General features: G+C 39.9%; 1 protein-coding gene across 2 annotated transcripts; it reads left to right on the top strand.

The window, feature by feature from the left end:
- The first annotated feature begins 46 nt into the window (after positions 1–46).
- On the top strand, positions 47–11,359 carry rasal3 (RAS protein activator like 3). Of its 2 annotated transcripts, XM_079279192.1 has the most exons (19): positions 47–822; positions 3,126–3,253; positions 3,380–3,458; positions 4,580–4,647; positions 4,749–4,834; positions 5,401–5,530; positions 5,663–5,761; positions 5,849–6,523; positions 6,638–6,782; positions 6,875–7,019; positions 7,147–7,383; positions 7,474–7,675; positions 8,122–8,213; positions 8,319–8,432; positions 9,050–9,236; positions 9,489–9,599; positions 9,972–10,162; positions 10,483–10,567; positions 11,033–11,359. In XM_079279192.1, the coding sequence occupies exons 1-19, from the start codon at positions 204–206 to the stop codon at positions 11,141–11,143; spliced, it is 3,504 nt and encodes a 1,167-aa protein (XP_079135318.1). In that variant the 5' UTR covers positions 47–203; the 3' UTR covers positions 11,144–11,359. The 2 variants fall into 2 exon arrangements, with proteins under 2 accessions (XP_079135318.1, XP_079135319.1); XM_079279193.1 differs by lacking the exons at positions 47–822; positions 3,126–3,253; positions 3,380–3,458 and adding an exon at positions 3,844–3,969.
- Positions 11,360–18,341: the final 6,982 nt, after the last annotated feature.

The following is an 18,341-nucleotide window of genomic DNA, read 5'->3' as shown; positions in this document are numbered from 1 at the left end:
CAGGAAACGAGAGAAGAAGAGAGACAGAACTAGTGAAGGCACCGACTACTGTGACATCCTTAGCACTCTCAAAAGACAGCAGTGAATTAGAAGGGAAACAGGTGAGGTCTCCTATGAAGGCATTTTAATTAAAATTTTTATTTTGATTGATGCATCCTTGAGAGGAGAGACAAAACTTGAGTCACACACCCTAAAATCTAGAAATGGACACTGAGGAGAAAGATTTAGAGCCTGCAGCTCAACAACCACCGAAGAAGCAGGGATCACCAGAGAGGGAAAAGGAATCGTCTGGGGAGCCTCCCCAAGGACAAACTTCTGAGACCACCGACCCCCTCAACACGTACAAGTGGCATACCGACTCAAAGGGAAAACTCAATGACTTGAAAGAAGATGGAGAAGGAGGAGCAGCTTCCTCCACATCTACAATCGATAAGAGTCAAAAGGCCTCCACCAACAAATGGAGCAAGATGCAGAACTGGCGCAAGGCCCTGAGCGAGGACCCTGGAGATAGACATTCATCCAGTGGGAAAGGTGGAGAGGGAGTCAAGCCGGATAAAGGCGCCAGAAAGAACCCCTTCAGAAGGGCCCTGTCCGAGCCTCCAGGGTCACTGTTTGCAGCCTTGTCCCCTTCCTCCAGCTCTGCCAGCTCAGCTCATGCAACATCATCGTCAGCTGCTGCAGAGACCTCAGGGGTCTCCTCCACAGACCCTTCACAGAAAGGAGGCAGCGGGGCACTCCTAAAAAAGTACCTGAGGACGGTGTCCCAGAAGCTCAAAAGGCCCAGGCTGCAGAGTCGGAACAGCACCCCAACATTACTGCAAGGTAACCCCAGTTTAGTCAAACTACATCAACTATATTGCTCGGTCTTCCAATTTCATGTTTAAGAGTATAGCGCTGTGGTTGGAATGATTAATCTTGTGGTAAATACATCAAATTGTGGTCAAATGTGAATCCCCAGATAATTGTTAAACAGAAAAATGGCCACCTCATGTGGTTAAATATGATTTCCTTTTACTGTATGTAGGATCATTCAGTGCACACGTACCGTAGCTAGTGCCATATTAGACAAACTAAGTCATAAAAATCAACCTAATAGCAAAGCTGACTAACTTAAAATAAGACAACCTTAAGGAGGAACAGAACAGTATAAAAGTAAAAGATCATTATCGATAACATCATTATATATTAGAATATCTACAAAACTAGTTGCAATGAATTGAAGACTCTTCGGGTTAAATTCTGAGATACTGGAACTTATTTGGCTACCAATAAAAGCTACAGGCAGGTGTACATTCAAATTGGAGATAAATGGAAAACTTATTTTGAAAATCTATTTAAAAACTTCAACATTTCAAGCAAAAAGAGCAGATCTCAAAAAAGCTAAAGGATATAAAAATCTAAATAACTACCAGACCATATTGGGTTGTAACATCATTGTGATGGTATCTTAACAACATACCAGCAGCTCAATTAAATATACATATACATATATAATATATATATAAACTTACAGTTTCCCTGTAAGTTGTGTGTGATGACACAGGACGTCAAATCTGAGCCTGACGATACAGAAGGATCTGCATCTGTAGTAACCTTAAGAATACATACCAATATCCTCAACTAAATATTTATAGACATGCGACAAATTGGATGTCACAATCAGTGGTAAACACAAATGTGTGAAGCAAAAGTGTCAAGTTTCAAATGTCTGTAATTAAACATTGCTTGAACTACAGCATCAACAACTGCTGTTCTTTAAATACAGAAATCAATTGTCTGTTCATGCAAATTGTCAGAAAATTTCCTTCCCCTCTGAAAAAAGACTAAAGCTAGCAGAGTAGCAGAACCCAGACCTTCTTTATGAGTTCTAGCAAACCCTCAAGTTGAACATGGCAAAGACCAAAATCCTCACATTCCAAAAAAGGTCAAAACTGCTGATAAATGACCCAGAAATATAGCTGTAAATGTAGAGCAGGAAACCAGTTCCGATACTGAGCAAAATTTACAAACCACTCTCACAGGAAACTTCCGCTCTGCTGAGAAGGAACTCAAAGCCAAAGCATTTCAGGCTTACCATTTAGATCCTGAGAGGGACATCGCTGAATAAAATGTAATCAGATCTTGAACACGTTGCACTGTGTGGCACTGATGTGTTTTAATTATTTTACAAAAGTAGCATTCAAGAGTGAACAAAAAAATACATTAAAGCTACTACAAGGAACTTTTATTTTGTGTTGATTTTGGCAGTTCCTGTGGACGAAAGTGGTAGTGATTCCAAACGCCTGAGTCCCTTTAGAAAACCTCTCATTTTACTGCAGCAGGGTCTGACAGTCTGCCCCTTGCAGTCCTGGTTCTGGCTCTGCCGTGCTTCCCTTTACTCTAGTGCGCCCAGCAATACAGCCTTGCTCTCCAGCAGCGTGGTGTCAGTTTACAACAAAAACTAAGTACATCTTTGGGCCTCGGCTGACTGAGAAACGTTGGCAACACACAGACTGAGCAACAATGATCCAGCTGTAAAAGAGATGTCATTTGGATTATAAATATTGATAAACAAGGAGAAAATCTTACATACACATTATTTATGGATGTATTATTGTTGCAGTTGTTTATTATCTACTCTTGCATTTACTTTAAACAAGTAAAACATCATGCCAATTAAGCTTATTGAAAAGGAGAAAATTGAAACCAGAAGTGTCTTGCAAATACATGTTGAAGGTTGTGTACACTAAGGGAAAACTACAGAGGCACCACAGGATGTGCGTAGTTCGTCCTGGTGTGTCATGATAAGAGAGTGATAGCATCAGTAACGCCGGCAACTCCACAAATAGGAGTGGCCAAGTCCTGTGGGAGATACGTGCCATCATGCCATAATTACCGCAAAAAAAGCAAACAAGGGCCAGTGTGTGCCTGTAATAATGTCCATGCACTATTCACATTTATCATTTGACTATATAGTTGGTTCTGCAGAGTGTGAGAAATCAGATGTGATTGTATAGTGTGGTTATACCGCTTGCAACAGTTCAATGCAATTCTCTACAAGCTGCATAGTCAAAAATATCAATGTGTGTGCATGTCTGTTTGTGTGTGCATGTCTGTTTATGTGTGCATGTCTGTTTGTGTGGCAGATTTGGAGGAGGTTGTACCCGCTGAACTCCCAAGACTGCAATGGGCCCCGCCTCAGGAGCTCCCCTTGTGGGACATTAGCAATTGTATGCTTGAAGATGGACAAATTCTAATTTCTCCAGATGAAGAGGTACCAACACACACATACATGTCACTCACCAACTCCCCATAGTTCACTAAAGGTCATTACATTTGCAGCAAAAAGGTGTAAGCACTACACTTCCAAAATATGTCTGTGTGTGTGTGTCTTTCTCAGCCAACGATGTGGACTCGAAACCGAGTCAGCAGCTGCCTGTCCAACCTCAGCATGCAGAACCTCTTTGATATCGACACAGGTTAATATATCATCAACACACAATAAAGAACAAACGACACTAAGCCAAACCATAGGAAATTTGGACAAGTATGACCAACATAACAGCTACTGGCATCACAGGAGCATTTTGTATGATTGTGCAGACAGTCCCAGAGGAAATGGCTGAATGTTTATGCGTGCGAGTGACAAATTACTTCCTCTACGTTTTTTTGGGGAAGATAACATCTCGCCTGGGTGTTCCAACAGTCAAATGAAAGCTGGTAGTGTGAGTAAGGGCATAATCAGTATCTGCTTGGCTTATGAAGAAGCTGCACTGTGGAAGTGACGGATCCTGTATTGTTTTTGGCTCGTTGGCTCGTTGGCTCGTTGGCTCGGTGTCACCATCATCATGTTGATGAAGAGAGAAGGCTGATGTTAATGGCCAGTTAAAAAAGGCCATAACCACTTGAGATCAAAGTAACAAGACTGTGGAACAACTCCGGACTAAATGATGGGATTTAGACGCTGGATTGTTTGTGGTGGGGCTTTCGGTAAGGGAAAATCAGTCTGACAGTACTCTACATTTTAAACTTCTACATTCACATATTTGACTTTAAAATATATCTTTACCTTACAACTGAAGGGTTTAAAAAATGACACTGAAGAGACAAATCAGGAGAAATCATGTCATAATGTAATCTTCTAATGTCATCCTCTGCAAAGCTTTAAATAATTTTCAATAATGTCTTCTTGCGAAGTATACAAAATTAGTAAAGTTTAGATAGCTGCAGGGCCAGCTGAATACCACATCCTGTATGGCCTAATCTGAAGGTATTTCCTAATATTACAGCTTTAACTAATTGTTTTTTCTTCAGTAGAAGTGCAGAAATAAGTGCTGGCATTGGTGTTGGAGCAGAGACAACACAGAATTGTGAGGGGGGTTTGAACCCAATTAAACATTCTGTTTAGATATTTGAGGCCTGGAAATTATTCAAAGTATCGACCACAAACCCTGAGAGGAAAGAAACTGTATTTCTACCAGTATAATTGGCTTTGGTTAAACTAACACAGGTTACCAAGAATATTGAAACACACTGACGTAAAAATTACATTTTGAGTTCATTGTCAATATCAAAGAGTTAATTTCTTCCTGATACTCAGAATGTAGCCCTGACCATGTGGCGTCACCAGGGGGCCCTCGACCAAAGAATCAAGATGGCGGTGTGAGGGTGAGTATTGTACACAACAGAGATAACTGCTACCCCCGCATTTCCTGTTGATGTAATACATAATTGCCCTGATACACCATGCTTGCCTTCTTCGCCATTAGGCACTGATCAAGCGACGTCTCGAGAACAGGGCCAAGAGGAACAGCAACACCCAAATTACCCCTAAAGGGCTAAACAAAGGAAGCAGGTAAAGTACACTGTACTATTTGTGAAGGCAAATACAGTGCAGTCCATGAGCATACTTGGACATTCAACCATTCTTTGTTGTGTTGGCGCTGTACGCCAGAACATCAGATTTGACATGAAACCATGAATATGAGATTCATGGTTACTAAATGCTAACAATAGCATGCTAACATGCTCACAACGACAATGTTTACATGCTGATGTATAGGTACCATGTCAGTAGGCTACAACCTGTGGGGACCATGAATGTCTGTACAACATGGCATGGCAATCAATGTGATCTCTACAATGCCTTCTTTTGGAAACTTACCCCAATGACTTGATTGTTGAAATTCTAATCTATCAATAAATATAATATATATATCATTCCACATGTATGTAACCTTTCATAGTACCTACATAGGTCTGTGAAAGTTCTTTCAATGAGCTAGAGTCACATGGGCACTAACAATGGGTAGTAAAAGGTGAAAGTAAATTGTATTACCCTTAAGAAATCATGTTATTTCACACTTCACATTTTTACTATTTCCATTTTGACTGACTTATTCAACTCTGATTATTTCTAAGGCACTATGGTTCCCGGGAGTCTGTGTCAATTCCAGTCAGTGCATTGGGGACTCTAGATCTGAGTGCAGACACCAGCACTGTCATCAGGCCAGTCCACAGCTCTATTTTGGGGGAAAAGTACTGCTTTGAGGTAAACTTTGACTTGTGCATTCTGTCTAAGATACAGGCTACTCAAGGAGCATCATACATTGCCCTCAATTGTGTCGAAAAAGACACTTTTTATCCCAGTAAGGCTAACAAGGTCCTGTTGGTTTCATTGCAGGTGATAAACTCTGAGAACACCCACTGCTTTGGATGCTCCTCAGCTGCCGAACGTGATCGTTGGATTGAAGACCTGAGAAGGGCTGCCCAGCCCAACAAGGTAAGCCTTTAGCCATTTGTTCCAATGCAATGTATCATGCTTATTCAAAATCCTAATAAAAAGAGTTCAATGCATCTCTGTTCACAGGATAACATTGAGCGCACAGAGAACTCCCTGAGTCTGTGGGTAAATGAAGCTAAGGATCTGCCACCAAAACGGAGTTATTACTGCGAGGTACACCTGGACGGGACCCTGTTCGCCCGCACCAGCAGCCGAGCTGTCGGCAAGCTGCCTAACCGCTCAAGCCTGGCAGGTGACAACTCTACTGGGTCTTCAGGAGGCCTGGGGGCCAGTGGAGGTGTGACTGGAGGGTGTCAGTTATTCTGGGGGGAATTCTTTGAGCTAGACAACCTGCCGTGTGTCGCCCAAATCACCCTGCACCTCTTCCGAGAAGAAGACCCCAAGAAAAAGCGTCACTCAAGAGATGAATCCAGCCTACACCCGCTGGGTAGTGTGGCCATACCTTTAGCTGAGATACAAAGGAGAACCTATCAGGAGAAGTGGTATCCCATTACTCCATACAAGGCCTCAGGCACAGTGGGGAACAAAGAACTGCTGGGTCCACAGGCTTCACTCCGCATCAAGGCTCGTTTTCAGAATTTGCAAGTGCTGCCCATGGAGAAATACAAAGAGTTTGCTGAGTATGTGACGGTGGATTATGTGGAAATGTGCAGAAACCTGGAGCCACTTCTGAATGTGAAGGAGAAGGAAGAGCTAGCAGGAGCTCTGGTCCATGTATTGCAGAGCATTGGCAAAGCCAAGGTAGAGTCTCAAAGAAAATGCATAAACGCTAACTGCACCAAATCTGATTTGAAAAAATACAACAAAAAGGAATAATCAGACATTTGTTTTCGAATCTAAATGTGTATGCTTCAGGAGTTCCTCCTTGATCTGGGCAGTGCAGAGGTGGAGCGTCTTGGAGAGAAGGAGGCATTGATCTTCAGAGAGAACACATTGGCCACTAAAGCCATAGATGAATACATGAAGCTGGTTGGCCAAAAGTACCTCATTGTCACACTAGGTAAGGAAGCTCAATGGTAAAAGTGCCTTCTTGTAATTGGTATTGATTGGTGTTTTGTATTCATCGAACTCTGTGCTGTCTTTTCACTACAGGAGACTTCATCACCCGTCTTTACGCCTCGGTGGAGAACTGGGAAGTTGACCCTCGTAAATGCCCTGCCTCTGAATTGTCAAACAACCAGAAGCACCTGATGGAAGCCTGTGAGGAGGTGGTGCAGAAGATTATTCAGACCCATGGGTGAGAGAAGAGAACTCATCATAGAAAAAGACATTAAATAACAAATATTCAATGTTTAGGCTCGTGTTTGCGCTAAGGAAAAAGTCCAATTCACAAAGCTGATGCTTGATATGTTTCTTGCCTCCAGACCCTTTCCTGAAGAGTTAAACAAGATATTCTCCAGCTGGGTGGAGCTATGTGAAGACCAGGGCAGACCAGAGATTGGCCAGCGTCTCATCTCTGCTTCACTCTTCCTTCGATTCTTATGCCCTGCTATCCTCAGTCCTTCTCTTTTTGGCCTGACACAGCCCTATCCAGAGCCAAACACTCTGCGTACCCTCACCTTAACTGCCAAAGTCATCCAGAATCTGGCCAACTTCACCCTGTGAGTGGCTTCTTATCTGCTACAAAATCTAGAGAATGGAGAATTGACTTAGTTTACCTTATGTAAATGAAACATTTTGTTCTGATTCAGGTTTGGAGAGAAGGAGGAGTACATGAGCTTCATGAACGAATTCCTGCAGCAGCACTGGGATGGAATGAGAGGTTTTCTACAAACGGTGTCAAATCTAGACACAGAAATCCCAATGTCTTCCTTTGATGGCTATGTGGATCTGCCTCTATGCTTGGCTGTGCTCCATGGCCTTCTGGTAGACATCATCTATCAGAGGGACCAGGTAGGACAGAAAAGACATGGGTCCAGTTTGGTTGTTAGTTGTAAGGTTTTGTGTAACTCTTGCAGTATTTAACATTTATGTTTACATGAACAGCAAGCGTGTGTATGATTGCAGTCTGTTCTGCATTATGTATAGTCGTCAGTGTCCATGAGTCAATTTGGAGACTAACAGGACAAGTCTCCAATTGCCTGCTTACACCCGATAGTAAAACTGTGATCTGTATCCAGAAACTATTTGGATAAAGAGCTGAACATTTGTGTTTAATTTCAATCTGCCAGCCTAGCTCCTGATAGTCAGGCATAATTGACTACATCTTGATGAATGTTTTCATGTACAGCTTGCTTTCATAGCATTTTTCTTATCAATAGAAAGCACCAAGGTACTGGTACTAAAGGTACTAAAGAGTGCCTAAATGGGGCCTAACATGCAGCTTGTTTCTCCATCAGGACACAATTGAAAAGCTGCACCCTCTGCCTTCGATTCTGAATCAGATTACAGAGTCACTTGGCCCAGAAGCACATCGGATCATAATTAGCAGGTATGTTGAAGGCCTATATCACATTTGACTTCTCATCAACCTGGAATGCATTAGGAACTTGAATATGAGGTTGTTACATGTTACTTAGCTGGCTCTTTCTTGCAGCCAAATGGATCAAGCCAAGCCAATGTACATTCCTCCTAAAGACTTGGCCAAGTACAGCCCTCACCAATCATCCCTCCAGCAGCTTCCTGTCGACTCCAAAGGCTTACGAGATGGGTATGATAGTTGTATGTTACTGGGCTCAGCCAATATTGCTTTTAAGATGTCAATAACTATGAAGGTAATTTCTGACTTCCCCTTAAGTTTTTTACCAATGATTTATTCTCTCATCCATCCATTCATCCATTTAATTTCTGCCACATTTTTTGCCAGAGCATTTGATTCATTGATTGCTGTCGGGATGCAATGAAAATTTTAACAAATAGAACAAAAATGTTTTTAAAGAGGATTACCAACCCTACATTTAAGGGCTCTTCAGACAGGCCAGTATAACAGTCACCTTGGATAATACAAGTGATCAACATTTTATATTGGATATTTTTTATCCCAAACCATACCGTTAAACTTTTAGAATATAGAATATGCACCATGTACAAAAAGAAGTACCGTTTCACAGTTTACTGCAATAAGTATGTTGTAAGTGAAAGGCGTCTGTCATATTATAGTCAACAATGACTTACAGGTATCCTTTGATCAATTTGTATGCAAATAAATACACTTAGTGTAAAGTACAGATGTAGGATGCTAAAATGATATGCAGATTTTCCAAATGTCATCATTTGATGTCAGGCACTTAAATAAGTAATATATTTATTCATTCATTACTTCAACAGGGATGGAATGACTCGGAGGAGTATGAGAGAGAGGAAGCCAGTAACCAGAACCCAGAGTGCTCCACATCGACGTCCTGGTCACGCTAAACATACCTTGAAGAGACAGACAAGTTCTGAAAATCTGCCAACATCTGACAATGAGCAAGAAATGGAGACCAACCAACCACTTATCTCATCACCAAATACTGTGAGTATAAAGAGGAACTGTGAGCTTAGTTTGGCTATTTTGGTGACTGAGCTCAGCAGGTCATGTGCTCATGCCACTGGTATAAAGACTGCTAGACATACCTAACATTATACTAGTTGACTATTTTTAAAATATTGCATTTTTAATCAGTTGTAATCACCATCTTCTGACATGTATGTAGGCACTGAGATAGTGTGACTTTGTGTGGTTAATTATAAGGAATCAAGTAGAGTATCTCTGCTCTTGTTTCAGAATGGCAGTATCAAACGTGCACCTGCACCAGTTCCATGGATCAAAGTCAGCCAAAACAGAGAGTCAAGAGAGATGAAGCCTGAAAATGAGCACTTCAACTTACTTGATAGGGTATGTCAACCTGATTCTGGCTGTACAGTGAAAGATCTCATTATTACATTTCATAAAATGCACAGGGCCAGGAACCTGCTGACCTGGTGAGGCCTTTCTGTGTGGAGTTTTGCATGTTCTCCTAGTGCCTGCGTGAGTTTTCTGCAGGTGCTCCAAAAACATGCAGCTTAGGTTAATTGGTGACTCTATAATGCCTGTAGGTGTGAATGTGAGCGTGAATGGCTGTCAGGCCTGTGATTGACTAGCGACTTGTCGAGGGTGTACCCCACCTCTCGCCCAATGTCAGCTGTGATCGGCCCCCATGAAAGGATAAGCAGGTATAGCTAATGGAATGGAATTTCATAAAATGTAAAATTGTCATTCACATCCCAGCACGCTCAAGAGCTATCAGAGCTCCGTCTGGGGATAGAGCAGGTGACAGAGCGTGAGCTGGACATGGCAAAGCGCCTGGAGGACTTCATTATCCAAAGCCAGGACCAGAATGCAATGCTGCAGGCTGAGGTGACTGAGATCCGGAATCAGCTGGCTGTTAGAGAGGAGCAGCTCGCCAGTGCCACCTTCAGGTAAAACAGTCAAGCTCAAAAGTAATGTGCACGCTGCATTTGTCAGCAAGTTTTCCAGTTGTTTATATTTAAAAAGTTTAAAATACGTTTTTTATTTCTTGCATTTTGTGTTTTTATCATGAATATGTGTATTCAGTCTGCATATACTGTATTCCACATTTTATAACTTGAATTAGTCTCATAAAGATTAATAAAGCTGTTAATACTTCAATTGGACCGGGTGTAGAGAGCTGGAGGCCAGGCTGTGTTAACTGTTACTAAAATATTAGATAGTTCCATGCCATTTTGGTGTTTATGAACATATCTTCCATCTGTCACAGGCTCGGTGTGATTGAGGAGGAGAGGGAGGAAGATGAGAGGAAGCTAAGTGTTGCCACTGCAGCAGCCGAGAGAATGAACGTACTGGTAAGAAGATGGAAAAAGCTGATTTTCAAGCTTCATTAGTTCATTTCATAATTCACTTTTTATCTATTCATCCACATGTCAGTCAAAACTAAACTTTGTATAACTATAAAACTGTGTAGTGTAGAGTTCATTGCTAAACACAGGCTAACTTGTAACTACTGAGTTTAATTTGTTAACTTCTGCTTCAAGTTGAAAAGCATCGATTTTAAATGTTTTAGCAGTATATTTGCACTATTTGTGTGATTCAATGCTAATTTTTGAGTCCTTAAATCAAAGTTAAATACACGTGCGAGTGAGTGTGTTTGCTGCCCTTTTAAATGTTTCACCTGCAGTTGAATAAATAATGAGCTGTTATTAATTATATTGTGGGGAGAAACGCCTTCTTTGACAGTATACAGTGGTTGAATAGCATCCATGAGTGACCGGATGAATACATACTGATGTCTGTTTTCTATGTGCTCATAGGAGGAGCAGTTTGCAGACCTGCTGAAGGACCTTCAGCAACTCACTGAGGCCAACAACAGTGGCCAAAATAAAACACAGCATCCGGAAAAGCAACACATCAACAGCAACTGAACTCCGACAGTAAAAAGATTTCGAGCTGCAGTGTCACAGTTTTGTGTAAATACATACATAGAGTTCATGTGGAAGTAATTTCCTGAAGTCAGGTCTCTTGACCACTTGTAAGTTTATTTTAAGAACTTATTTAGAATGTATTTCAGTGAGCAAACTCTGACTGAGGTGAACATAAAACCTGCATGATATGTCTGCATTTCAGCTTTCACTGTATATCCCGGCTGCAGATATGTGACTTGTAAACATTTCTGATAAATAAAATAAAAACTGAAGTGTTTCTTTCAGACCATTCTATGTGTACACACACACACACACTTGAGAAAATTTGACAAATAGTTATGCTTAATATTCTCAATGATCAATTATCCTTCAGTCACAAAAAAGGAAAATATTCATTTATTTGTGCTTTGAATTTGTGACAAGGGGATAACACAAAATGTGACACTGCGTATTTTGGTGGCATTGTAGTTATTACTGTAGACAGTAGAGAGAGGGCAGGAAATGAGGGACAGACTGTCAACTAATGAGAATAAAATCCTTTCAGCTGATTAAATCATAATACAAACTCATTGTAAAACGACTTTTGTTGCAACTGTGGGAGACGGTACACATTCATCATTCTTATTGGTCCATGAAGTTCGGTGACATCACATGATTTGATTCAGCATCGCTCTGCCACCCTCTACTTGAGCAGCAGTCTAATTAGCCACCAGGTGAAAACACCTGTGTGGGTTTAGTCGCTGCACTGTGGCTCTTTGTCACCACAAACTCAATACTACTTTGTATAAGAATAGCCCGCTCACAGCAGACACTGTGACATGTCAAACACAGGTGGAATGATTATTATTGATAAGAGGATTACACTTCATTGTTCATCAGCTCTAGTGTTGCAGCCTACATGCTGGCTCACTGATAACATCTGAACTTTTCCCTCTGACATATCAAAATACTTCTCTTATCTAAAGTCACAGACAGAAGAATGGTAAAGACAAAGTATGCTGCTGCACGTACAGCGACTTTTTCTGGAAGTTTTAACTCTTGGACCAGAAACACCTGGAGAAGACAATGTAAGTTACTGTCTGAAGACTACAGGTTGGAGAGTCAGTGAGGTCACACAGTATATGAGTGTAACATTAAGGGTAATGTAATGGAAAGTGAGGGAAACACAGTTACATCACAGCACAAAAGTGTTTGAGACATACAGTATGTTGGTGTCAGTATGTAAAATGCTGTATTATTCAGATACTTTGTGCCTGCTCGAGTGTAAAACGTGGCTTTATTAAAAGCATATAGTTGATTTCAAATGAGTTATTATTCCAATGAACAATTATCTATGTTAAAACTTTATGAACATTCTCATAACCGTAACCAGACAACCAATAAATAAGCACCACCTATGCTACGAAACAGCACTGAAATTATTCTACTGGGCAACTATACTGTTAAATAAAAATGTCTTTATTTATACAGCACCTTTTAAAAAAAAGAGAGATTATGAAGTGCTTTGACAGACAAAACAAAGCAAAAGCAAGATACAAGCCAATATAACAACAGAAACAGTGAGGCCAAACAAAAGCAAGACAAAACTTCGCTAAAATTTAAAATTGAGATAAAACAGTACAATGGATAAAACATTTTTCAATACAATAAGAAAATGTAATAAAAGCAATAGAAACATTACAAAGAATAAAAGCAGTAAAATGACGACATCACCTTAAAGCTAGTCAGTTTTAAGAGGCAATTTTAAAGAGATCACTGATTCTGCAAGCCTTTATCTCCTAAGGTAGGTCGATACAAAGCCGAGGGGACCTCATGGCAAAAGCACAGTCATCTTTAGTTTTTAGCTTTGACTTTGGAACAGTCAGAAGGGCCCCATCCAAGTATATGGCTGCAAGCTGGCTCATATGGGGTCAGCGTTCTGCTATATAGCTTGGGGCCAGACCTATAGCTTTAAAAGTGATCAATAAAATCTTAAAATCAATTGTAAAACAAACAGGGAACCAGTGGAGAGAAGCCTGAATTGTGGGAATGTGATGTTGTCTGTTAAAACCTGTGAGAAGCATAGCTGCTGCATTCTGAACTAGTTGAAGGCGAGAGAGTGACTTTCGTTGGATGCCAGAGAGGAGGAAGTTACAGTCGTCAAGTCTTGAGAGGATAAAAGCATGAATGACTTTTCCCAAGTCGAAGCGTGAGAGGATAGGTTTGATTTTGGATATGGTTCCTAGTTGAAGGAAGCAGGACAGTTCAAGTTTTGAGATTCGTGGTTCAGCTCAAATCAAAAAGTACTCACTCTAAATTTCTGGCAGTGGGCTTTATGTTGTCAGATAAGGGACCACGGAAGCTTTCAATGGGACTCATGGGGTTTGGGGGAGTGAACAATATGGTTTCTGATTTTAAGATATTGAGTTGAAGAAAATGTTGAGCCATCCAACAGTTGACATCACTAAGCCAGTTTAAGCAGCAGTTACAGGCTTCTTGGGTCATCAAGTCTCACAGCAAGGCATATCTGTGTGTCGTATGAGTAGCAATTAAAAGAGACGTTGTGGCGTTGGAGGATTTGACTAATTTGGAGCAGGTAACATACTTATTACATACTGTACAGCAGTGACAGTCAGAGTCAACCAACTATGTTATGTAATACACATAAAGGAAGCCAGCACATGCTGTGTGTACAAAAGCTAGAGTGGAAGTTTCACCCACTTTGATCATGTAATTGTGAATGGTGTCCACAGTGGCTGGTGTTCATCAAGTGTTCTACGGACTCCCTTGAAGGTTTAATAAGCTTCAACTTGCCAAACACACAGTATGTTGTAACAGTTACCAGTGTGTGAAATACTCCTGTGGCTTACCCGTCATCAGAGTTGTCACAACAAGATGAACGGAAGCCGCATGAGCATCTCTCCTGGGACGCTCATGTAGACGTGGTCATATTCGGACACAGGGACATAGAACTTGAGAATCAACTTGATTTAAACGTACCATTATTAAGCTGGTAAAGCTGGTGATGTCCCAGAATTAGAATTGTAAGAAATTTGAGCAAAAACGGTATGCTCAGTAGATATAATAAAAGTGTTTAATAATTCATAATTAAGAATTCATAACTAGTCATAAACATAAGGGTTTTGGGAATGCATAATTAAGATAAACATAAAGGGTTGTAAGATTAGTAGCTAATAAGACATGAAGCTTCTGCCAAGTTGCAGAAGTTTTATACTGAAGGATTATCATAGAAGGAATTAAGCCATAACTGAGAATTTGAATGTGTTAGCTGCTCAGGGAGAGAGAGATGTGGAGATAGGCGTTTACAGAAGTGTGTAGAGAAGTTAGCCAATAGAAATTGAGATAGACGGGAGGGGAGGAGTCGCGAACGAATATGTGGGCGGGATAGAAAGTGTTTTTTTCTGCCTCTTTTAGCGTGTGGTTCCCTGGGACGGCTGTGTCCTGGGACCAGAGGTAGTTTTTTCCAAAGTGGGTTAATACTGTAATATTTCATAGGAGTATGTACTCCAATGTTTAACTGTAATCGTACTTGCATCAGTGGAATTAAATTCCTTATAATTGTAAACCAGTCTTGGTAGATTTCTTATTGCAGCGTGTCGACTGTACAAAGCAGCGGACACAGAGAAAGGGCAAGCTCAAATCGTGGCAGCGGCAGCTAGTACAGGCACTTCCTGTTGCAAGCTCAGCTGCCACGACTTTCTGTGGCAGCTGGGCCTGCAACAGGAAGGTATGGCCACTCGTTTTTGTCAACAAGCTAATTGCGGGCTAACTTCAGTTGATACCTGTTGGCCATGGCAATGATAAACACTTTCACGCTGCAGACTAAAGGAATGCAAATTGTAAATATGGATGGATATGCATTGTATTGTTTAGAGTTATAGCAATCCATATAACCTATTGACTTGGATATATATACGCAGTATATATATATATATATATATATATACAGTATGCCACAAGTTGTTGCGACAGTTACCACCGTTTTGTGGGACCTGCCATTACTTTTTCGCGACAGTTTTCACTGTTTCCGACTGCTGCCACTAGCATCTTGTGGCAGCTGCCACTCTTTCAGAGCGGATTCCGCCGTAGTTTAGCCTTTATTTGTCGTTATTTGACATTATATGACAATACATTAAGGTCATTGAAGGCATGACTGTTGGTAGTTGTAATTAGTTTATTAAAAAAAGGCAGAATTATAATGGTATGGTCACTCGTTTTTGTCAACAAGCTAATTGCGGGCTAACTTCAATTGGTACTTGTTGCCCAAAAAAAAGTCATGTTTGTTCCAGCGAGCAACTGGGGCAACCAGGTATGTGCAACATGAGTGGCAACTCAACTCTATTTTATTTATATAGCACTTCACACACAACACAGTTGAAAAGTTCAGTTTTATGTAAGTAACTTATGATTCGAGGGAAAATACATTTTGGAATATTTGCAATTGACGAACCTGATGGTAATTAAAATGATTGTGGAATATTGGAAGTTGTCCCACCTCTGTTTTTTCATAGGGTTTTCCATGACCACATAAAGAACTACCAATGGGTTCAATGCTCAACTTGCAAAAATTGGCTGCATTTTGAGTGTGCTGGTGTGGAAGGTGACTGGACATCAAAGGATTTCTTTTGTGGATGCAACATTGTCCCAGATGTGTAAGAATCATCTCATTCATTCGTTGATTGATCTAAAAGTGACAATTGTTTTAGTTGCATTTGATATAAATTAGGGAAGAATTTCCCTTAGTGTCTCCAATAATTTTCAGTTTTATGTTCTATATTAAAGTATCATATAGTTAACATAATTCATGGATCACTGGAGTTAACACATAATAACATTGTAAAATTAACAAATAAATAAATAGATAACGTAAAAAAGACTGTTAATGACAAAGAAATATACGATTACCCAAACAACATTCATAGCCTTTAGCGATTTACAGTATATACTGGCAACAAGCTAGTTATATATACAGTATAACCAATGTAAAATTTGATAATGGTAATTAAAGGTGTATGTTGTAAAACTACAACATGTAAAGATTTTCGTCAAATTCAGGCAATGCTTCTGTCTTAAACAGAGACAACATCTTGGAGTCTGTTAAAGCAGAAGAAATTCTTAAGGATGAAGAAATAAAGGTAATAACATACATTGTACATTTTCTCCAGTGAGCTGTACAAAGGTTTTTCACATAAAATGGTATTCACTAATTATACATAATACTGAATCTACAACTACATATACATCTTATATTTCAGGACTTGGAAAGAAATCTGCAGAGTGGGCATTTTCTCTCCAATAGAATGTATCTGTGGAAACACAGAGGATTGGATGCAGCCCTTCGAAAATATTACAGTGAACATTTCACTTTATTCAGTGACATGAAGGTAGAGTGTGCGCTTTTTGTCTTATTTGTACACACAGCATTTTAGGCAGAGGAGGGGAAAAGGTAGGAATAGATTGATAGAGAAATGTTACCGTGATATTTTCTTGTTCTCCTCTTTCAGGATGGTATACAAAAAGTGTTTTATTTGTTTCTTATTTACTTGTTTTCCCAGACAGAACAGATTATCCAACGTCTGGAAAGACTACTGTCAGTGCCTGGAACTGTAGCTGAGAAGCAGCTATTCATCACAGAGGTCATTTTACCAGAGGTGAGCTATTGAGGATGTGTACCAAATTAAGAATTACCGGTAGTTTAAGAATTACGTTTACAGCAGAAAATTAGTGAGTTATTAATGGCATAGGCCTCTGAGAGATACAAGTGTCAATAGACATTTGAGAACACCATTTGGAGAATATAAACCAAAACTACAACTGGAAGAATAACTTAGTATCAATGTGCTAACTTAACTGGGTAACCTGGTACAGGTAAGTATCAATTTAAATGAAATATAAATGTATGTATGTAATGACTGACAATTAACATTTGGTAAAAACTGTCAAATTGATTTAACATACTTAATAATTATTATTATCGATACATTTTTGTTATTCAGTGGTTGCAAAGGACCAGCAACATGTGCAGATACCAGGCAGAATCTGTGCTGCTGGAGAACACATATAAAGAGAAAAGGTAGACGACATGACTTGTGTTTGAATTGTGGGTGAGCATGCATATGTGTAACATCACGAAATCCATTATGCCAATCCTGGCTAAGAGTGGTTTTGCATGTGAAGTTGACATACCTGTAATGACTGAATGTGGCAGTGGTTCATTTACAGATAATATATATTTTTTCAGTGCTCCAGAGTTGTCAACAAGTGACAGAGAAAGCACAGAAGAGGTAAGAAATGTTAAAATCGTTGCAGTCAGAGACACAGATGCTGGTGCGTAGTTTGATTTACAGTGACTTTATTTCTGCATTAAACAACAAAGCAGAGTATATTTGATTTACCTTAATCCACAAGACAAATTCTATTTTTTGCTGAAATAACTTTTAACGGATTCATGTGCTCAAGGGCGACACCTGATGGCGGAAACCATGCAGCACATTCACAAACATCAGAACTTCATATTATGTATTGCATGCATGTACAGGAATAACAATTAAGATGAATATAAACCGATTAGATGAATGAAGTAGATTCTTTAATACAAAAATAAGAAATAATAGATTTTGGGCTGCCTGATAAACAATAAAAAAATGGATTAGCATGAAATATTAAAACTGTAAATATAAATGAATGTAATTTAGCCTTTCACATAAGGTATTGTCTGTTGCATGATCATAAGACAATATATTACATTGCAGTCATTTCAGCAATTTTGGGGTTAAGTGTCTTGCTCAAGGACACATTGACATGCAACTAGCAGAACCGGAGCCAGGGATTGAACCGCCGACCCTCTGATTGAAAGACGGCCCTGCTATCCACTTAGCCACAGTCGCCCTATATAGAATCACTTCACTACTTAAATTAAGCAGCTTTTGTGAACTCACAGGATATCTAATAAGATTGGTATGCGCATGGATTAAGCTCTGGCTAGAATTGGTTTGCAAGTATTTATTGTCAGTATTAATTTACATAAACAAACACAGGTAAATCTTATTATATACTGCCATTCAATTTGAAAGGCTCTCGATGGAACCCATCCAGCATTACTGTTTGTTCTTTGTTGCTTATTTCTCGAAATAGAGATTTGACTTTTAGATGTTGAATGACACATATGTTGACAAAGACAACATTTGTTGTTACAAAA

This window comes from Melanostigma gelatinosum (genome assembly GCF_949748355.1).
Source record: "Melanostigma gelatinosum genome assembly, chromosome: 11".
Classification (NCBI taxonomy): domain Eukaryota; kingdom Metazoa; phylum Chordata; class Actinopteri; order Perciformes; family Zoarcidae; genus Melanostigma; species Melanostigma gelatinosum.
The sequence above is the reverse complement of the archived record's forward strand: the minus strand, read 5'-3'. Positions and strand labels throughout refer to the sequence as shown.